At 30.5% G+C, this 24,058-nt stretch overlaps 2 protein-coding genes across 2 annotated transcripts; both read right to left on the bottom strand.

Annotated features, from left to right (window-relative positions):
• Window positions 1-1,580: 1,580 nt before the first annotated feature.
• Window positions 1,581-5,324, bottom strand: LOC114748363 (polygalacturonase At1g48100-like). The gene is made up of 5 exons (XM_028936740.1): window positions 5,169-5,324; window positions 3,746-3,877; window positions 3,457-3,630; window positions 2,855-3,062; window positions 1,581-2,480 (listed from the first exon to the last, which is right to left on the bottom strand). The coding sequence occupies exons 1-5, from the start codon at window positions 5,322-5,324 to the stop codon at window positions 1,882-1,884; spliced, it is 1,269 nt and encodes a 422-aa protein (XP_028792573.1). The 3' UTR covers window positions 1,581-1,881.
• Window positions 5,325-17,706: 12,382 nt separating this feature from the next.
• On the bottom strand, window positions 17,707-22,400 carry LOC114748371 (ER lumen protein-retaining receptor). Its single transcript, XM_028936748.1, has 6 exons — window positions 22,168-22,400; window positions 20,961-21,226; window positions 20,701-20,816; window positions 19,287-19,360; window positions 18,145-18,208; window positions 17,707-18,056 (listed from the first exon to the last, which is right to left on the bottom strand). Exons 1-6 carry the CDS (start codon window positions 22,256-22,258, stop codon window positions 18,020-18,022), a joined length of 648 nt encoding a protein of 215 aa, XP_028792581.1. The 5' UTR covers window positions 22,259-22,400; the 3' UTR covers window positions 17,707-18,019.
• Window positions 22,401-24,058: the final 1,658 nt, after the last annotated feature.

The raw sequence follows: 24,058 nt of genomic DNA, 5'->3' as shown, positions 1-24,058 counted from the left end.
CGCTCATCTAATTGAACCCAGGACGTTTGAGTTATGGATTGAAATACTGGTATGTCATAAAGCTGGGCATCTCGAGCTATGGTTTCCAGCTTGGTGCATGATGGGGTTGCCTTCAAGTATTTTCAATTGCAACGGCATTAGGTTTTTGAAGTTGCATGGAGGATTAGTAGATAATAACCTTTCTTGGGTCAATTTGCCTTCCCTCAAAGTCTTGCATTTGGAAAATCTTTATTTTATAAATTTTAAATCTGCGTTTATGCTTCTTTCTAGATGTGAAGTCCTTAAAGAATTGTTATAACAAGGAGTCTTTATATCATAGCTATCGTTCAATGATCCAGGAACCTTTGTAACTACAATGAAGGAACTCCATGCGAAGGAGTTCAAAGGATTCGAAGTTGAGTTTCATAGAGCTTCTTCTGAAGAGTGCAAGAGTTTTGAGTAAAATCTCCATTACTTTCTGTGACACCAACGGCTCAGCAAATTATCCTTAGCTTCCCCATGGGCAACATTATATATCTACACGTGCATTCAAGTTAGGGTAGGCCTACAAAATACCACTTCAAGTCTTTAATATAAAAGCAAGATAACTAATTTGAATATATTAAAAAAATTAGTTAAATTAATTATTTGTCACAAATATTAGTTGACCTATTTAAATTATTCTCTTCAATCATATATATTGGATGATTAGAATTGTTCTTTAGTGAGAATCACTTGGAATCAATAGGAATATTTTGGAAAAAGATGAGAAACAAAATAAATTAAAGTTTTATATTTATAACTAAATTAAATGTTCAATTACAAGTAGTAATAAATTGTTCCCAATTATATCATTATATGGCAAAGGTCCTTTTTTTTAGTGAATTTATATGGAAAAACGTTTTATTTGTTTTTGTGTCATTGAGGGTCCTGTTGGCTTTAGGTTTTTTGCCCCCCAGCTAGAGCCTTAGAGGTATTTGGGTTCTAGATCCACGTAAAGTATTTTTGTGGAACAAATTTCCCATATGGAAAATCAAATATAGAGATAATCTTTTTTAAAAAATTTTTATTGACCACCTAAGTATTAGGCAATATATCAAAATCGTACTATTAATAATTAGAAGATAAATTGAAAATATTACGTCTATTCTTTAATATAAGATATAATTTGTAGTTCAATTTAAACTACAAACTAAATCTTATGCTCCTTCGATTTTTAATATAGGATCTAATTGTTGAGTTAATTTTAGTCATAAATATAAGACCTATTTTTTATATTTATCAGTTTTTCCTAAATTACCCATATAGATACTCCTTCAACCACAATTAAGTAGAAGAGGGAGGAGGGATATTAAGAAAGATAATTATGATGCTTTAGAAAAAATATGTCCTATTTCTTTTAATTAACTAACTTACATAACTTTCTTAATTTAATTAAATTAGTTAAATAAGTCTTATATTAAGAATCAGAAGAGTATTAAGTATTGAATATAGTATATAAGTTGGATGTATATATACCACCAAGTGAAGTGAGAGAAAAATGGAGATCAAGATTATGTGTCAAGACGAATATTACACAAAAAATGCAGCAGATGAATCAATTCATACACAAAAGACTGTCCACAGTTCAGATTTCCCATATGATCAGGCCATACATATACGACAGATCGATGAATCTTACAAGACAACAAGAGGAATAACAGAAACTAAAGGCTAATTTTCCTTTTACATATGGTTCTATTTAATTAAACATCCTTCATCGAAAATATGAGCATAACATATATATTTCACACTATTGCAATCCCAGTATAATTCTAAAAATTAACATTAACAACTATATATATAAAGTATAAAACTTCACTCTACATATTTTTAGGAAATTAATAAATAGTGACGACGAATTCAGCAAGAATCTTTATTAGAATTGACGCCAGACGACGGGTTGCCAGATTGGAGACAATCATCTAATGGAGGAACGGTCTTAGTCTTCAACTCTCCATATGCCTTCCAACATGAAACCCCATTATTATCTGAGCTTGAAGAACTTTGTTTAGCAGACTGAGGTTGTAACTGTACGGTGTCCAACGTTAAACCAGTACATGGAACAGCATCGCTACATGCGAACCTTACAGCTTCCTTAGAATATGTCCCTTTGATGTTAACATAGTCAACACCAGACACAGCCACGGCCGATGATTCATTCGCGCACTTGCTCTTGTCACAGTAATACTGATCGATCATTATTGGGGTTTCAACTTCTGAGACTTGGATGTCTGAGAATTTAATGTCGTGAACTGAGCCTGAGCCTCCTTGCCAGGTCTTGATTCTGACACCAGTTAACGTGTTTTGGAGTATAACGTCTTTGACGGTGACATTAGAAACGCAGGCTTTTGTGTTGTCTTTCCCCAAACTTCCAATACTAATCCCATGGCCAGGTCCGCAATTAAGGTCGTGTATGTATACATTGGAACATCCAGTTTGTATAGACACACAATCATCTCCTGCGTTAAATACACCAACGTTATTAGTTTGATAATCTCATGATGATTCTTTCGTGCTTCATTGTTCAAAATAGGGTTAAGGGTCATTTTTGCCTGAAAAATATTCACGCAAAAGCTATATATAGTATGTAAAAGTTTTATTTTTTTCACTCAATGTCATCCTAGATGTTAGAAAAAGGAACAGTGTTGCAATTTTCATTGAAAAAAAGCTTACATGACATTGCTCCTTTTTTAACACTTTCATGGAGACATTGAGTCAAAAAAGACTTCTGATGAATAGTCACAACTTTATTGCGAATACTTTTAGAGAAAAAATGACCCTTAATCCTTTATTATATATTGGTTTTATTATTTTAAGGTTTTGAAAATCATACCGCAAGCAAGAGTACTGCTATAGATAACTACTTCTTGAGAGTTCTGAAGATGAATGCCATCAGTGTTAGGGCTATCTCCAGGTGAAGAAGTGGTAAATTCATAGACTTGAACATTAGTGCATGAATCAAACTTGAGATGTGTCTGTTGACTCTGCTGAATTGTTATGCCGGTCACTGTTACACCATTGCTTCCATAGAACCTTAGTGCCTACATACATAAACAAACAAACATGAGGTCACCAATATTAGTATATCAATATTTAGTACTCTGGCCCGATATTATAAGACACTTTTTTAAGAAAAATTGAATAGTTCTTATATAAGTCACCAAATAAGGTACGAATTATATTTTTTCAAGGGTACCCCAGTTCAAAAGTTTAATAAATTTTTCTTTTTCACTTTTCAAGATGTAATTTATGATTTTAAATATGGATAAATTTAAAAAAAAAATTTGTGAAGATAAATTTAATGACTTAACTACCCTTCTGATAATAAGATGATTGGACATGCCCTATAATAGGACCAAAGGGAGTGTGTGTGTGTGTGTATTAAAATTTAGAAATAAAACTACACTATTCACAAGATTATAATTCATTTTTTACCGTTGGTTTTGTGCTGGGCAATCCTGAGTCAACGTTCCACCAGACAGAGCCTTGGCCATCAATTACTCCTTTGCCTTTGATTGTGAACTTATTAAGATCTTTGAACTCAAGCCACTGCAATATTCCTGAACCCCAAGCTGAAGGGCTTGTTGGTGCTATGATTTTTCCATCCAACTGTGCATGCATTTAATTAATTAATAATTATTTGAGCTAGCTTGTCAATTAATATTTTTGACAAAAGGGATTAATTAATTAAATATGAATAGAATAGAGAAAACAATGTAAAAACCTGAAAAATGATGTTAGGCTGACAGGCACTTCCTTGGAAGGAGATTATCTTCACCAGAAACACAGACCCCTGTGGAACCAAAAACGATGATGCCTCCACCTTGCAAGCTGCTTCCCAAGCTTGTTGAAATGCCTTTTAAAAAAAAAAAAGTATAATTAGTAGTATAAATGAAATTTTAAAAATATTATCAAAGTTTGAAAAAGGGGATAATTCCGGCAAAAAGTTACATGTCCTTAATTAAAAGTGATAATTAAAACCCCATGTTAGGCATAGACCAACAATTTGAAAACAAGGATAGAATTAATATAATATTTGGTTTCTTAAGTTAGTTTTTATTTTGGTTTAGTCCCGTAAATTTAACTGTTAAGTTATGGGCTCTGGCCCAAATTAGGCCTGTTAGCAATCAGTAAAAACTTTATTTTGTAAATATCTTATATATTTAAGATCTTAGATTAGATATGATAAGATAGATCTAGATATTAGGTATGGATTTAATATTTTAGTTACTGCCTACCTTTCTTCTCTATATATTCAATCTCTTTGTACTTTTTAAGATACGTTAATAATATATCTAAGGTGCACCCACATTAGTTTCTACATCAACTCATAAATTTTGGTTCCTTAAGGGATAAAATGATCTAAATTTTTATTAGATTACAAAAACCAAATTATAGAAACCAATATTTTGAATTAAAAGAAATTTGAAAAACTAAAACTTATAGTTTAAAACTTAAGAAACTAAAATCAAAATGAAGGTAAATTTGAAAAACTAAAATTTGTATTAACCAAGAAAGATATATATATCCCTGTGGGACCAAGTGGCTAATAATATATTCCCGGGAAAAAAAAATGGAGGATACATATCAACGTGACTGTATATATGTGGCTTCATCAAGTGTGAAATAAAAATATATGTTTGGTTAGCCAATTTAATAAGATTAGAAGAAGCAGTCTTTGACTTTCCGTTTATACTATTATATTTGAACTCTAATCATTACTCTCACTCCCATTCAGATTCTTTAATTTCAAGTATTTAATGAGGTAAAATAGAGATAACTAATTGACATGTTGGAAAAAAACATTTGACTTTTGTTTGTAAAATTTTAATTACAGGTACATATCATGCTTATATATGCCTAATATTATTCTGTCTCGTGAACTTCCCTCAGGAGAGTTTTAGAATTAAAATAAGATATATGATGCTGTAAATTTACGTTTGTAGTATAATAATTTTGCCACAAATTTTGTACTTCTATGGTACTTTTGTAAGCATATGAATTATGAACTCTTTTATAATAGTCCAATGATTCTATGTCAATTTTAAAAAAAACTTAAAAGTAATTGTACTATATTTGAGAGAGAATAAGAATAAAATAACAAAAATAAATTATATTAAATTAAAAAAAAAAAAAGAAATCCTAACCTTAGTATCATCTGCTTTTCCATCACCTTTAGCACCATAATCTAACACATTAAAAGTGGTATTAGAATCAGAGGAAGCTTTGAGTTTTCTCCAATATGACCTTCCTTGTCTGCCATAACAAGCTCCAAAGCTTGAACACCACACACAAAGAGCCATCAAAAATACCAATCTAAAAGTGGTTAGATTGATAAACTTCATTTTCGAGAGAGAGAGATAATAATAATAATAATAATAATATAGAGTTAATATATATATAATTGTGAAGAACAAGAGAGGGAGAGAGTTGTGTTTGTTTCTATGGCTATAAAGATGATCAGAAATGGTGATCTATTTATAGAACTAGTATTTTGGACACTGTGCGATCACGAAATATACAGTATATCATTTGACAGTTTAGTCACACACACACAGAGAGGCTGATGTATACTTTGATTATATTCCTTTTTATTTTTGTGTTTTTTAATGTTAGATTTGGTTCACAAGTGTTTATCACTTTGCAAATTAGGATGTTATTAATTAATTATGGAGATTATAAGGTCAAGAAGGTTAGTGGTCACTGGTCAGATTACGTGTGGCTAGAATAACAATCAAGAAGACACTACCCTCCTTAAATCAATCATTCAGGCATTTGTTCAATAAATTGATGAATTTTATGAATGAAGATATAATTAATATATGTGACGTCATAAAATTTGAAAATTACTGTTAAATTAAATAATGAATTATTTTTATAATGGTATTGGTAAAGTAACCAACTACTATAAAATGATTTATGATTTTTTGTAAAATTTTTCACATAATAAATCATCTTCATCATAAATATCTAAATTATATGGAAATCACTAATTTGTTTAATCTTAAACAAACATTTTAGTTTGGCTAAAATTATGAATTTGTAAAAGAAATTTTTATACAAAAATTAATATAAAAAATTCAACAAAAAAAAAAGAAGTCTCCAACGCAATCACATGAACCCACTTACAAATTTTTGTCAACCCCACGGAAATTCATGAAGATTGTCCCAAAGGTGAAGGACATTATTTTTGTTGCAACTTACACACACACATATTATAATGTTGTTATAAGAAGAGAGATATGAATGTCCTAACCTCCTTAAACAACATTGGTTAAGGATTAGGAATGTCAAATCATTACAATGTGAATCCACGGAAATTAATTCGGCAAAAAAAATGAAAGAAAGAAAAAAGTATTGATTAAGACGCCATAAAACAAGGCAAAGAACATGGCAAATTAAAGGACTTGTGACCTAAAAAAAAGGCTAATTGAATTAAAGGCACAAGCAAGATGTTCATATTGCTTTGCGTGAGATAAAATTTCCCAAATCGATTCATGTGGGCTGATTTGATTACATAATCATCTATAATAATTCAATTATGTAATATGTGAAATCATCGCACGTGAACGTCACTTCACATTTCATTTTGGCTGCCACAATAAGAACCTTACACGTTAAATCTGTTGCATATAACAATAACAATAACAATAACAATAATAATAATAATAATAATAATAATAATCAGTCATAGTTGGCAAAAAGTTATTTATTATATATCGTGATCAACCAATAGAATTTCGGTTGTATAGCCTTATCTCTGTCTGAACGAATCAAAATTAGTTCAACTGTTCAGGTTAAGTTTGATTATAAGAACCTTAATTGCTTTTACGCACATGAAACTCTATTTTTGACTTATTTACAGCAGATCAAATCAAATCAAATCAAAAAAGAGAAAAATTATTTATCTAAGGCAGCTAATTGATTTAAATTATAGAAGGTTAATGTGCATATTTATTCTGAAAATTTTTACTCAAAACCGCTAAGCGTATTTGAAAGTTTTTTTAACGTTTAGTATTATTTTAAAAGTTTAAAATTGTAACAATTTTATTCCTTACTATTTAAACAATATTAGTTTTTTAACGGTGGAAGCAAAACTGCTGCAATTTTAAACTTTTAAGGCAATATTAAACATAAAAAAAATTCTGATTTTTTAACATTTTTAGGTGGAAACTTTCAATATAAATTTGCATCTTAAATCAATTATAATTTGAACACCCAAATTAAGCTGTGAACTTGTGATCCTGACAATTGGAAAAATCCCTGATTTCTATTCTTAATTATTATTAGAAACTACTACTCCCTCCGTTTCTTATTATAAGAGACAAATAACCGAATTACGTTGATAAAAAAAACAGTTAAAATTAGTTAAGAACAATCAATATGTAAAAAGTATAACTTTTTTACCAAAAATGTCCTCATTAATAAGGAGAGTGAGCATGAGAAAGAACGATTGTAAATTATTAAAAGAAAGAGAAGTGGGAAGGAGAGAGAGTATGAGTTGGAGACAATAAATATGGATAAAATAGGAAATCAACACAAAAAAGTAGAGACAACTTTTAAGTGTCTATTATATATAAGAACATGCCATAAGCATTAAATGTCTCTTATAAAAGCAACGGAGGGAGTAGTAATTTACAAGGAACGTCGAAATATCAGCATTTATATGATACCAATAGATTTATTTATGATTTAAAATGTAATTACGAGAGTGTTTTTTTCTTTGGAAAAATTAGGTACTTAACTTCGGTATATGAGATGTGTACTCTTAAAATTGTTCGAAAGGGACAGCCTGGTCTGACATGCAAATGAGACACACTCTAGCCTGAAATTGAACCAATGTGGTTCATTGACTTGTGACTAGTTGTCAATAATGAACATCAATAGGGCCAAAAAACAAATAAATATGTTGAAGATTTTAGTGGTGACATCACCAAAAAGACAGAGAAAAAGGACTTCATTTATGTTTAATAAAGGTTGCTCCAATTAATTATGATGATACGTGGCACTGTGGCAGACTTAAAAAAAAATTAATAAGTGGAGACGATTTATTAATTTTATATTATATTAGTGACATAATGAATAAATTAACCCAAAGGAGTTATTTTATAAGGCTAAAACTGAAAAGTACAGATTTAATTATTTAAATACATAATATTTCATTTTGCTTTGTTAATTTTGTATTGCTTTTTTTATTTTAATTCTTTAAGCCTAACACAGTTAATTAATTCCATTATAAGAAAATAATAATATTGAAATTTTAAATAATTTTAATAAAACATTCTCAAACGCTGGCATATTAAATTTTAATTCTTAAAATAATAATGATTAATACAAAAATAATCATATAAAATTCATTAATAAAGAACTTAAAAGATACTTTATAAAGATTTTTTTTTTACCAGCATACTTTATAAAGATTAAAGGACTGAATTCAAATTTTATATAACATTAAAGAACTGAAAAAAAAAATTTTACCTTTGTAAAAATGTTAGAGGTTACAGAGATTTATTGCAAAATTTCAAAAATTAAAAGAATTATCTACCCTCAGCTCAAAAAAAAAAAATTTATCTACCTATGACATAAATTTTATGATCGAAGTTATAAATGCTTTTGTAAGTACTATTTTTTTCCTTTCATATTTTTGGTTGAAAATAAACGTCACAGATTTAAGTATATGGAAGATACATAAATATATATATATATATATATATATATATATTGATAGAGAAGTATTGCTTGAAAAATATGGTATAAGTGTACTATTAGACATGAGAGTTTGAAGATGTCACTTGCTTCTTATATTAAACCACTCCCTCCTCCAATGTGATAGCCACGGCTTGGTATAAAATCTTGTGTTTGTCACTTATGTTGACTTCTTATATTATATTCTACGTATACTGCCACCACCTCATATATATATATATATATATATATATATATATAAACCCTACGTATCATTATGTTATTTTTATATTATTATTTTCTTGAATGTGATATGATCAAATTCAAAACTGTTTATTTATAATATAATGTGAGAAAAGAATTATTTAATATTATTCTCTTGATGAGGTTAGTTTCTCCAATATTCGAATGTCTCAACATTTATATAGGATTATTTTAGAATTTATGATAAATAACATTATGCACACATAAACAAACCTATATATATTAAGCATATTATTTTTATAATTTAAAAATATGAACCACTCATATATTAGCATAAATTTAGAGCAGCAAGCCACATAATTCATTACGGCATTGTCCAAATTCCTTCAGCAACAATCCAACTTGTTCTTTCTTGTGCAATGCAAAAATCCAGGAAAAAAAACAATAAAATACCCTCAAAAATATTAAATGATACATAAGGGTAGGTGAATTTCAAAATCTCAATTCAGACTCCAAGTGTCATGTTGGAATTTTCAAATGTTGTAAAAAGATAACATTGTCCTTACTCTCGGTGACTACTTTTATATAACTATTGAGTACTCTAGTTTAACTATTGATTACTTTTGTTTTCAAAATTTAACTATTGACTACTTTTGTTTTCAAAATTTAACTATTGACTACTTTTGTTTTTAAAGTTCCAGTGACTACTTTTATATAGTTATTGACTACACAAGAGTAGTCAATAACTAAACAAAAAATAGTCACTAAATCTCCAGCAACACTTAATGCATTTTTTGAATTTTTGAAATGAAAGTAGTCAATAGCGAAATTAGAGTAGTCAATAGCTAAATAAAAGTAGTCATCAAAATTTTAAAAATGAAAGTAGTCAATCACAATACTAAAGTAATCAGTAGCTTAACAAGAGTAGTCATCAAAGTTTAAAAACAAATATAGTCAACAGCTAAAAAAGAGTAGTTAATACACAAGAAAAAATAGTCACCAGAGCTCCGACAATCAGTCACCGGAGTTCTAGTGACATGTTGCCTGAGCTCCGATGACCAATCACCGGTAGGGTCGCCGGCGTCAGAGCTCTAGCAGCTAGAAATGTTGAGGTAGAGTAAAAAAATAGTAAAGGGCATTTGTGTAATTTTATAAGATTTGAAAATTCTAAAAAGGTACCCGGGGTTTGAATTGTAATTTTTAAATTCACATACCCTCATTTGTCATTTAGTATTTTTTAGGGTAAGTTACTGCCTTTTTCCCAAAATCCAATCTATATATTAATTATTCCATTAGCTGCGTCTAGCTAGTTTTAATTTTCTTCATCCTCTAAATAAATAAATCCAGAAGACAATGCAAGTTTCCATGGCTACAATATTGACAAAGTAGCTACCTAGCTAGGTGGAGCATATTATGTTACAATACACAAACTAGGTAGAGCTAAGGATATTGACAAGAAAGCTTCATTACAACTAAAATTCTATGGAATCCCCTAAATGACAACAAAGCTACGTTGCTTTCTGTGAAAGTAAACGTTGAAATTGCTGTTATATACCATTCTATTCTTATTTATAAGTCACATCCCGAAAAAAGTTTGTTTTTAAATATAAATCACTTATATGATAATTAATAAGCTTTTTTTTTTTAATTTTATCCCTGTTGATTTAACAAATACAAAGAAAGATAAGGTAAATAGGTGAGAGAAAATATAAATTATATTTTTAATACCTTTCTTTAATAAGGAAAAATGTAAAAAATTATCAATTTAATGCACTTTTAAAAAAATTATCAATTTAACGCATTTCTTAATTTTCAAGTTTGGATACAAGTGACTTATAAATAAGAAAATAATGGTATACATATACTCGGTCATTAAACTAAGTAATATTAGTTAAATGTTTTAAATTAACCAGGCTAAATACTGCATATATCTGTAATCTCCTCCCATACAGTGAGCAGCAAAGCCAGAAACAATCTACAATAAAATAGTTTTAGTATTGGAACCAAATCGAAATAAAAATTCCGAAATAGAAACCTATATCTTGATAGTATATGGAAAATTCCGAAATAGAAACGACCTTTTTTTTTGGGGGGGGGGGGGATGATGGGTGCGATGCCAAGATATGCATCAATCCCATAACGGAAGCATTCTTTGGTATTGCTCTCTCAAAGTGGGGGTGAATACATGCAACTAGTTTCTGTATTATCCAAATACGGTTTTAATAGCCCAGATTTTAAGCTAATATAGAGAGTTATTTTTAACTTTTTTAAAAAGCTTTTTTCGTGCTTGTGTGTTTATACACTTAACACGGAAAGAGGTAGATATTAAAATTGAATAATAAAACCAGCTGTAAAATTTAAAAAAAAAACATTATTGGTACACCTAGTACATAACTTTTATTTTATATTTTGGGTCAAAATAAGCTTTTGATATATATATATATATATATATATATATATATATAATCCATCATCCCCACTTGCCCTCCGTGCCCAACGGCATTGATCTGACTGTCACTGCCAATGAAGCACCCACGAGCGGGCGTAGGGTGTCTCCATTTCCTTTATGAACCATTTCCCTTAAACGGTGCCGTTTCTTTTTAGTAAGAAGTTTAGACACTTTTTTACCAAGTTCTAGCACTATTTGATGGACCATAGAGAATGCTTCTAGACATTCAAATGCTTCACTGGCTAATTTTATGATCATTGGACACAATTGCCTATATCAATTTGAACATTCTAGTTTAGGATCAACCTCAATTCCCTTTCCCTTGCTATCATGTACCACACCACACCTTGCTTCTCTTGTCCACCTATTTAAAATATATTTATGTGGAAGTAACTTCACATCTTGATCGTGCAATATTCTCAGTGCATGACAACATAATATTCCCCATTGTTCAAACTTCTTACAGCTAAAAGTAATATTAGAGTCCTTGTCTTCTCTTGCTGGCTCATATGTCAATCTCCACTCTCCTTTTTTATCAACTCTTGTGATTACATATTCAAATACAATGGTATCATCATCTTCATTTATCTTTCTTTCCTTTCTCTCTTTTATACATGTAGCATCACACAAGTCATACTCTTGCTGGAACAAGTCAAAAATTGGTGGAGTGTAAACTTCAGAAAGCTGTTGAAGCATAGATGAACTCTTTAAAATCAACATCGGTAACTTCTGCCATGAGTTAAAATCACTCTTTAATTTATTATATCGTTTATCTACAACAACCTGTTCAAAGATTTCAAAGAATTGATTGATATTCAATTCAGGATTTGTACAACTTTTTATGAAAGAATTAATATTTTCACTAAGCTGTGTGCTTCTCATACCAAGAGTCTTTGAATCCTTCATGTAACGTGCTGCCCATTTTTCTTTCAACTCATAAATGGACATCAACCAAGGATTATCTACTGCATTGTACTTCGACAATAATTCTTTCCAAGATTCCTCAAACACTATTTTTTCTTCACAATGATACATGGGCCAATTAAACTTACCCAAAAAATGAAAGTCATCCTTCATCAAGTTTCCAAGATGTTTCACCGCATTTCTATTAATATGAAAAGTGCAAGCCATGCTTCACGGTTGGCATTACTTCTTGCAAGGCTCGTGACATTGCAGCATCTTGGTCAATAAATACAGTAAATGGCAATTTTTCCTTATGTGCTTGTAGAAAAGTTTCAAAAAGTCATTTAAAAGATTCAATGGTCTCATCATACAATAAAGTAGCACCAAATATCACTACTTCTCTATAATGATTGAAACCTGAGAAAATAGCAGGCAATCTATTTTCATGATTGGTAGAGTATGTTGTATCAAATGAAATGACATCCCCAAAACAATCATAATCTAACAACATACGTGGATCAGACCAAAATACATTAGTTATTCGATCTTCTGAGTCCACTTGATAGGCATGAAAATATGAAGGATTTTCTGTTAGTTGATGTTGGAAATAACGAAGTAGATACCCAGCTTCACCATAGCACATTTTTCGTCGTCTCCTTGCTCTTAGATGACTCTTTATATCCTCTTCAATATATCCTAAATTAGCCCTCCCTCCTGCATATTTACTCATTAAATTAAAAGAGGCTTTTTGCTTAATCCCGACATCTTCAGCAGCTTCTAAAGCATAACATTGTGCTTCTGGTAATTTCCTCTATGATGCAAACATGTGAACAGTTTCTTAAGGCTCTAAAGGATGATTATGATCCAAATAAAGTTCACTAACTCTAAATCTTCGATTTACTTTTTTAACTATCATTCTGACTTTACACCCAATTCTTGTTTCCTGTCGAGGCTTCCTAATTTTGAAATCTCTTTTATCTGGTTTTCTCACTCCCTCCTTGTGACAAACATATTTATAATATATGATAGAACCATCTTTCTTGCTTTTATTAGAGTTTTGTTTTCTAACACCAAATCCCATTCTTTTGCCATAGCCAACCCAATACTACTATGCCTCTTCTAAATTATCAAATTCAAGATCAAATGTGGGAGTCATATTTGTATTCATTATTTAGGACAAAGTGAGAATCTGGGGAAAAAAAAAAAAAAGGCACTCGACTATATGAGTACGCAGACGAAAAACAAGCAACAAAAATATTAAACTTTTTACACTCACCGATGCCGCCAAACCAATGCCAAATCCAATGATACCCTTTGTGCAATAAAGCTTATATATTTTTTAAACTTGCTGCACCAAGTAGATATTGAATTAGTAACGAATTAAAAAGAACTTACGAAAAAGAAGAAGAAGACGACACTTGCAAATGAATAGGAACCTTATAGCACAACGGAGAATTAAAAACCTTATTTTTGAGTATTAGATTCCTATTGCAATGATTGTTTGAGTATTAAAATCCTATTGTGGTGCCTATTTGGCTATTTCACGAATTCCCGCGCTTTTGGGAGAAAAACAGAGGAGGACGCTATTTGTTCTTTAATTTTGGGTGGGGACATTAGTGAAAAACTGAACGACACCGTTTAAGAGAAATGGTTCGTAAAAGAAATGGAGACACCCTTGGCCCGCCTCCAAGGGTTTTCCTACGAAACACATAATCCTAATTAATACAAAATTTCCAGTTTTATATACAGATAATATATATAGGGTTAATATAATTTTTGATTCCTCAAGTTTGTTTTTATTTTGATTTTGATCCCTCAAATTTTAAATTATAGGTTTTAATCCTTCAAATTTCTTTTCATTTAAAACATTTGTCCTTATAATTCAATAAAAATTTGGATAGTTTGCTCCTCAAGGGACTAAAACGTATAGTTTGAAACTTGAGGAATCAAAATTAAAATGAGAACAAATTTAAAGAATCATATGTTATATTAACCATAGGCACTTATAACGTAGCCATTCAACTCGCCATACCTTTGTTCTCCACCGCATATGTATTGAGCAATTGAGTTTTCTTGTGACACTAATACACTATATTTAGCTAAGAGATAGCTATACCTGAATATTGTTTAAGATGTCTCTCTCTCTTTATTTAATAGTTGAAGAAAGGTTATATATGTGAGCGATATGGATTAGGTGAGTTGTAAATATCAAAAATTAAAATTTGCTCCGAAAACTTTTATTCAGAAGCAATGTTACCTGAAAGTTTTTTTTGAGTTCGAAATTGTCCCAACAGTATTAAAATAGAAGAATATTGCTCCTTATTATTTAAAAAAAATTAATGGTTAATGTCAATATTTGAATAGTTAATATTAGTCTTTTTAATAGGATGAGGCAACATGGTTACATTTTGAAACTTCCCGGATAATATTGAACGTAAAAGAAATTCCACGTCAACATGGTTATAAGCAAAAACTTTGGAATAAACTTACATTATACCTTTCAAAATCAATTAATAGTAATTATACTGTGAAGAAAACTTATATACTTAGCTGTTATATATTTAAGGTACTTGCTTTTAATCAAATCAAGACGTAGATTTTTTTTTTCCATATATATTATTTATCTTATCACTAACTCTTGTTATTAACGGTGTTAATATTTTTAAATTCACTTGTTTTTATTTAACTGAACGAAAGTACATTAATTATAGAAGGCTTAGTATCTAAGACTTATCCATATTCTATATGATAATAAAAGCACAGGAACAAGTATTGGAGAACAACTCCTGAACACTAGACATGATGTTTGGTATCAATTCATCAGTATATATTTTCCACTAGTGTTGGTCCTCAGAAAGCGTGGACCTTATTGGAAAAAAACTTGTCACATTATATCACTACACCAAAATATAGAATTCTCATCATCCATTCACATCTATTTTTTAAAAAAAAAAACAGACGTAAAAAGCTTTCAAAACAAAAATAAAAAGCATATGATGTAGCAGTGGTAGGAAAGTAGTGAAGGAATACTGAACATATCAACTATAGTCCGTAAACAAGAACAACGTTTTCCAAAACGAACATAAAATTTGAGATCGAAATTTATGATTCATGTATGATGTTGTTGGATGGGTATGTTTTGAAAGGTTTGAGGATAATCAGGTTCAACAGAAACACAATCCTACGTAACGCATCGAGATGGTTGACATGATTCTGAAAATTAAACACACAATGAGTGCTAATCTCAAGTAGGACTGTAGGAGGTTGTGGGTTTAATTTAACTTATAATCTAGACGGTTAGTAACTAATTGATCTAATTTATTATGGAGATATAGTGTTTATAAGACAATAAAACTAAAATTTAAATGTTAATAAATTATCTCCGATTCTTAATATAAACATTTATAAACTATTTGGGAGTTGAGTTTATTTTGTCTCCTGTACTTATTATTATTTTTCTAAATTATCCTTATTGATTGCAAGAAATTTTGCATTAAAAAATAGTTTCAATACAAATGATTTAATAGAATACTTTAGGAAAACCAACAAATATTTTTGACAAAATAACTAATTTAAGTAATTTTTTTAATCTATCCAAACTAGTTAAATAAATTTATTAAGGACCTGAAGTAGTATTAGATTAAGATGTAACAAAATTATAAAAGAAGTGTTATGAATACAATAATATCTTTGTGGATGTCCATATATCTCTCATTATCTTTGTCAATTTTAAGGATATGTTTGTTTATTTTTATGGCTTTCACCTTTCTCATATATATGTTTGTTTCTATGAACATATATACTAATTATATTAGGAAAAATTCTAATTAAATCTATTTGAAATAGCAAAATTCTAATTTAAGCCTACACTTTTAACAAATTCTTAATTAGGCCAAGAAGCCTAACTGGAGATTTCTAAATGTTGCTAAAAGACCAAAATGCCCTTCATAATTAAAAAGCCTAATTTTAGTTTTAATTCTTCTAATTGAATTTAACTAGCATGTTTTTTTCTTTAAACATTATCACATGAAAATTTGGCCAAAAACAATTATCATATAAAAAACAAAAAAAGAAAAATAACGATTATAGCCCATAAAAATAATTGAAAATTCAAGATAAAAAATACATAATTCTAGATATCTATAGAATTGCAAAAATATGGGAACTAATAAAAATTTTACGATTTCAAATGTAAAAGATTAACAAGATCAAAGATTTTTTTTTTTTTGTATGAGAAAAAAGACCAAATCAAAGATTCAAGGAATTCTTGAATATCTATCAAATTAATTTTACTATTTCACAACTTACAGTGAGACTCATTAATTCATCTTCAATTTCCAATCTTCAACATTTATTCAATATCAAATTTTATTATATAAAAAAATGAAAGGCTATAAATTCTAGAGTTGACATCAGGTTCACAATTACAAAACACACCTTTGACATAAAATCTAAGAAAGACCACGTCCTCATTAGTAAATCTACTAGAATAATTAAAACTAAAATTAGATTTACACCTGATTTATTCAATTTTCTTTTTTATTACAAAGAGGCATTCCGGTTTTTTAGCAACATTTGAAAATCCCTAATAAGGCCTCTTAGCCTAATTAGGAATCGTTAAAAGTATAAGCCTTAATTGGAATTTCATTATTTTTAGATAGATTTAATTGGGATTTTCCCATTATATTATAGTCATTTTGTTTGTGATTAAAAGATAAATAAGTTTTTTTTTAAATTGATAAAATGTCAGAATAAATGGATTATTATGTTGAAGTTTTTAAATGAATAAAAATTAAGTAATTTATATTTTTCACCTTTTACATTTTTTATTCTCTATAATCTCATGTAAAGGTGATTTTTTATGGGGAAAAAAAGGTAAAAATATACACATAAAATCAGATTTGACTGACAGAGTAATTTACTCTCGTCTTAAAATTTCAAAGTAGTAGATATGTACTATTTCCAGGCGGAATCCAGACAGTAGTATTTAATATTTTCATTTATCATTACATATATCAGTGAGAAACCATACAAACATTTCATATTTTTTTGAACACATCAAAACAACTGCAAAACTCGCTTTTCTGTTTTCCCCTTATTTTCTTTAGTATTATAATTATATTAGTTTTTTCAGGGAAAAAAAATTCCTCAAGAATATCAGAATATCAAGCGAGGCGTAAGAGTGATGCCTCTCCCTCAATATAACTTGGATATATCCCTTTAAAAAGCATTAAATCCAAAGAGCATTAAGCTCAAAGGCGGTGCTCAAGGTCAGCAAAATTTGTAGAAAACAAGGTTTTTGCGCATGAGATTTAAAATAAAACATACTATCTGCTTATATAATTTTGTATTTATTTTACATAAAATTTTAAAAATAGAAGACAATCCAACATAATGTGTAGATTTAATAACTAACGTTAATTTTAAAATGAACAAAAGAAAAATCTGCATAAGTTATTTTTATAAAAGGAAGAGCTGGAGCAACTAGCTGAGGAGTGAATCAAAAGTCCTAGCTCTCTCAAATACACCTGTATCGAATACTTTTAAATTTGGCCGTTTACAATAAAAGAAGAAACAACTTGATCCGCTTGGCTCATATGTTCCTAGTATTTAATACACTTTTGTAACTAAGGGAGCAAGAAAAAGAATTTGGGGGTTGTCACTACACCCAACATGTCCGGACACATATGAATCCTCTGTTTTCTACTAACCATCCACATCACAACCTTCCTAAGTAAATAAATGAAGAGGAAAATCTCAAGCAGGCAAATGAAGCTTTTGATTGTTCTTCCAGCTGCATGGCAAGGTTTTTAAATGCTTAAGAATATGAAGCAACAAGTTTTTACCCAAAAATTATAATTTAGAAAAGCAGGATAGCTTACCTTTCGAAGTAGTAATAGAAGAAATCAGCATAGAGCAGAGTCTGAACAATGCCAGAGATCCATGCTGCAATAAAGCATCCAAAAATCTCAGCCAAGTATTAAGGGAAAAAAATAACATTACTTCCTCAGGAAATTTAAGATGGTTGGGAAAGAGAAGAACTGAAACAATAGCAAGACAACGAGTCAATGACCAGGAGGATGAAATGATGAGATTGCAAACATCACAAGAACAAAGGTTGTAATATTCAGTCGAGATAAAACGCTTTACTTCTCTTCTAGTTTGCTAAACATTGAGGTTGTGAACATGACAAAAAGGAACATGAAATTTGCCAACTTTTCTTATTGTTTATACTCATTAGTAGGTTACTGATAGAACAAGGAATTGCTTACGTTGGTTTATTTTAAGGAAGATGGGAGGAGAAAGTACTGGGGAGTATGAAACATATAATGATATTTTTCATAACATTTACTTTCATAGGAATTCCTATTCCTCTATTCCTCTATCCCTTGATCCTTACTTTCTTCCTCCAACATAAAAATGCACGAGACCTTATCCCAAAAAAAAAAAAAATTGCATTAGACTCATTAGCTGCTGGATGATAAGGCCTTACATTGTAAATGTTGTATAGTTATTCTTTTTTTATTTATCATGGGCTTTTATTGAGAAAGACTACTAGAACAAGTGGAACAAAACCACATGGGTATATTTGTGTTTCAAGAGCCATGTTGGCTAGTGCTAGAGAGAAATATTGAAAAATTAGTTATTAATATTTCTTACTGATATCCAATTAAAAATAACAGAGTATGCGAAACCAAACACTTCAAGCAGTAATGGATCCCCTGTTCCACTGAAACAGGCTGTTAATGCAAGACATCTTCAAAGATGGGCCTTGTGCTGTTATTGCCTTCAACAAATATTATGAAGGCCTTGCAAAAAATCCAGGCTTGTGTAACCGTTTTTAAAATGACAACGAACATTGAACCATGCTATAAATAAATATCCACATTTGCACACAGTACAATATTGATGATAAACATATCATATATAAGCTGCAGATACCAAGCTACAATTATATCTACCAATTCATAACATAGCCTAAAACCATAGCAATTATGGAAAAAAAGGAGGGAGAGAATCATACGTATCCAATGGACATAGTGGGGCTCAGTAAAGTAGCGGTAGATCCAATTGAATATGTATAATGCTCTATACGCACTGCATTTAACCAGACAAATTAAGAGAATTATATCAGACTTTGAACCTATTATTAGCTGCAGGGTGTAACAAAAGAACATTCAATGAAAAGGAATTAAAAAGATACTTTAGAAATGCCTCCAAAAAAAAATTCTATAGACATCTTAGGCAGAGTTCTTAATTTGTTTCCGCAATAAAAGCCAGCCCAAAAGGCACTAAAGTGAATATTAACAAATAACCTAACCGTATAGCCTTATACGGTAAGTGTCTTGTGCAGCGCTCACATGCCGATATAACATAGAAATCTCAACCGGACAGGAAAAAAAAACAAACCCTTCATTCATAGTTTCTAAATGCTGAAATGCTTAGATTGTGCATAATATTAATGTTGCGCGTGTGAACAATGCCCAGGGAAAATTAAGGTTTGGACTGCAGTTGGAATATGTCTGGGATCCGCTTAAGAGGGGGAAATAGGATAGTGAAGAACAAGTAGACTTGCTCAAATTCTGACGCTCAGGATTTCTAGGTATTAAGCTGAACATATAACGACAAAAACTGACAAGGCCCCTCAAAATTATATTTTCTGTTTCCTTCCCATGGATACAACCACATATGACTTGAGCATAGCAACTAGTGTGGAAATGAGAACCAAAATCAATCAGAATATTCAGCCAAATTACGGAATAAAAGGTCATATTAGCTAAGGAAATCCACGAAAGACTCAAAAAGATGTATGGAAGGACTTCCCCTAGCACCTTACTGCATGATTAAATCAACAGATTGGCCAAAAAAAAAACCCTGGTTCAGAGAAATCGCAAATCACAGTTATTATTTCATCACATACACACATACATTTGCCCCGTTCCTTATCTATAGATTACTGGGGATGCAAATCATCTAAAAGAATTCCTAACACTGTTATTTCCTAACGGATTCTAATAACAATTAACTAATCATGACAAATGAATTCCAAGTAATGCTCCCTTGCTCTAAAATCCAAAAGAATATGGTAGCAGATCCCTTCGACTAGTGGGTTAGAAGTTAGAAGAACCGTTTTGATAGTAATATCAGACATAAAATGAATGATATGTCCTTAGTGAAAGAAATCAACTTTTGCAGATAGCTGCAGACTTCAATGACCAAAAACTGCAACGAAAATTTTGTGTACACAAAACCAATTATTAAGTACATATCACGATGGACTTAGTCAGTGAAACGGTTGATTTAGTTGAGCAAGTCATTGATCAGTCACTTCAACATGTTCAGAACATCAAAGCTTCCAATTACAAGGTAAATGCAAGAGCACAAACCCATATACATATCAAACAATCTTAAAATAGAAAATGGCAATCAACACTTACCCAAGAAGAAATACGTATTGTCCTGTTAAATTATCAATATTCCTAGTTCTCTGTAACAGTACTAACTGAGGAAGTATGGCGACAGCTTCCAAATACAAGGAGAATGTCCACATTACCTGATCAATGTACATGTCATCAGACGGAAAAAAGTGGGGAGCTTAATGCACAATTACTTCACAAAAATAGTTAGAAGGAAATGCAAGTAGTTTGAAAACTGACAAAGATTCAATAGAAAACACATAGCAGAAATGCTAACAAACCTCCTTAAATGTGAATTTCTCATTGATAAGTAGGGCTAACAGCAAGCAGGGCAATATAAGGAAAATATGACGAAAAGTGTCATGATCTCTGTCATATGACCTGCGGACAACCTTGTGGTGCCTTATGTACCATACAATAGAAAATGAGCTTCCCAAGAATATCAACTTCATTAAGGTGTTATATAAAGATATGAAATCAGTAAAGATATCCAAGTAGCGAGTGGCAAAAACAATAGCATAAAGCTCTTGAGTCTTCAAAGAAATACCTGCAAAAGAACAAGATATATCACATGTCAGAAGCAGAAAGATGCACCCAACATACAAAAAGAAAGAAGAGGGCTGCAGTATTGATTTTTATTTTTCTGTCCTATAATTGATAAATAGACAATTAATTAGGTAAATCTAATAAGACAGGCATTCTCATTCTTTTATAGTCAACAGGAAATTCTTACATAATCATCTGAGTCTGTTTTTAACAAAACTACAACTATGGATCTTTGGACCTTGCCAATTCTTACTCCATAATCAACTTTGAGAACCATTTATTAAGTGCATTTTCATATTGCAATGAGTTGACCAATTCAATTGCATTTGTTCAACAAATTCTCTACGGTGTACATCAGGCTTCATTCCTCATTAATGACATTTTTCTCATCTACTTATAAAATGCCAGCACTTTAAGGTAGATTATGGGAGTAGCAACTCGCCATACGTAATTCATACTAGTTCAGTAGTTCTACACAATCATTGAACCATGAACTATTGCCTGAACTAGTTTAATGGTTGGTTGGGTTTTTAATACCTTTTCGATTGGCTTCAAATATGTCATCATTCAATTTCTACTATCCAACTTTACGAGTTTCACACACATGCCTAACTTGAAACTGTGGCTGAACTTAGGAATTTGATTCATTTTCTATTTTATCTTATAATACGAGCTAAATCAAATTCGAGTACTTTTTATCCCAATCTCAGATTTCCATGTATTCCAGCCACTAGATATATTATTCTACACATACCCATCACAAATCCACATCTGCGCAGCAACATAACTCGAAATCTATTGTTCTTTAATCCACTTTACCAAGCAATCTATGGATTCTAATCAGAAATTCAAGATAATTCAAAACCCAGGAGCAGATGAGACCAAAAATTCATAATTAGCTAACCCGCAAAATTCGAACAGAAATGTGCAGAGAGATCGTACCAGCACAAGATTTGATGGTGTGGATCTTGAGGAGCAGGACGAGGACGCTGGCCAAATGGGTCATGTCGCCAGCTAACCTGAATATATTCATTTTGGATCGGATCTGGGAGGAGACACTCCTGTCGGTTCCAAGAAGAAGGAGCTTCTGCCTTCTGCAAGTTTCGTTTTTTCACGCAGGGTCCTGTTCCGCACTCCTCCTATTCGTGTTGCAGCGGAGCAGAAAAGACTTGGAACATGTCTGATTTGATTTGAGTTTTTTGTTTTTTATTTTTTTTTTTTTTAATTCAAATCCGGTCCTTTTTTTTTGTTTTGGTCCAAAGTTAAAATCCGGTCTATTATAGGGTCCCCCATCCAATCAAAGACCACACAAAAATCATAAAAATAATTAATTATTTAGCTCACACGTGGCGAGAGTATGTTGATAATAGGAAAATTACGCACCGGTTTTAAGAACAAGATTTTATTTATCTAAGATCCCATGAAATGTCAAAATTATTAATAGGTCCCAAAAGACCTTAAAATATTATATTTTAATTGTAAAATGACATCATTACCTTTCAGATTCTCAATTCACATTTTTTCTGTCATTGTAATTAACAACCTCAGCAACGACTATTAACAACCCAATGAGAAAGCGTTGACAACCTAAACAATATCTGCTAACAACTTTTTTATAGGATCATATAACTTTCACATAAGAGTAAATTATAACCAAATAGTATAATACAACAACTTTAACACTGAAGTGGAAAGCTTTTTGAAACCATCAAGAACTTTAACTAAACCCAATAGGATTATAGTAAAATTTTAATGCAGAGATCCATTGACAACTTCAACAATGAGTATTAATAACCCAAGGAGAGCTGTTAACAATCTAGGCAATGTCTGTTAACAACTGACTTTATAGGATAATATAACCTCAACCAAATATAACTAACTAAATTATAACCAAATAGTGTTAAAGTTTGATCTTATGTAGTTGTTATATTGTACTATTAGTTATAATTTCATTTTATGTAGATGTTATATTATCCTATAAAATCAGTTGTTAATAACACTGTCAAAGTTGTCAATAGCTCTTCTGGGTTATTAATATTCACTGTTGAGGTTGTCAATGAATCTCCGCATTAAAATTTTGCTATAATCCTATTAGGTTTAATTAAAGTTCTTGATGTGTTTCGAAAAGCTTCCCATTTCAGTGTTAAAGTTGTTGTATTATGCTATTTGATTATAATTTATTCTTATGTGGAGGTTATGTGATCTTATAAAAAAAAGTTATTAGCGGATACTGCTTAGATTGTCAACACCCTCTTATTGGGTTGTAATAGTCACTGCTGATGTTGTTAATTGTAATAACAGAAAACATATGAATTGGAAATCTAAGGGATAATGAGTCATTTTACAATTAGTACTCTAAGGTCCTTACCTGCGAGTAATTTTAACATTTTGTGGGATTTTAGATGAATAAAATCTCTTTTTGAGACCTGCGCGTAATTTTCCTTGATAATATACCAAAATGTTGATGTCGTTCGTGGAAAGTTTGTTTGCTTATAGTTGAAATTGTCTTTATTTGTACTTAAATTTTATTTTCTTACGAGAAAACTTTTTTTTTGTCCAATAGTGTGTGACAAAAGAAAAACTAGAACGTCAATCTTAAAATAAAAAATTAATTAAAAAATACTCAATTAAATTGAAAATTATACAGTCGTCCATCTTTTTTCATTTTACAAATCTGGCTCACAACTATTATGTTAGAAGTTCACCGAAGAAAAAAAACTAAGTTTTGGAGTACATGATAGTTTTATTTAAGAAAAGCAATATGGCCATAGTAATTAGCAAACACAAACTCCCACAAAAAAAAGGTAAAATCCATCAAGTCAGGAGATGATAA

This window comes from Neltuma alba, unplaced genomic scaffold (genome assembly GCF_004799145.2).
Source record: "Neltuma alba isolate B1F8T4 unplaced genomic scaffold, ASM479914v2 tig00000917_pilon, whole genome shotgun sequence".
NCBI classification, from domain to species: Eukaryota; Viridiplantae; Streptophyta; class Magnoliopsida; order Fabales; family Fabaceae; genus Neltuma; species Neltuma alba.
This window is presented reverse-complemented; position numbering and strand designations above follow the sequence as displayed.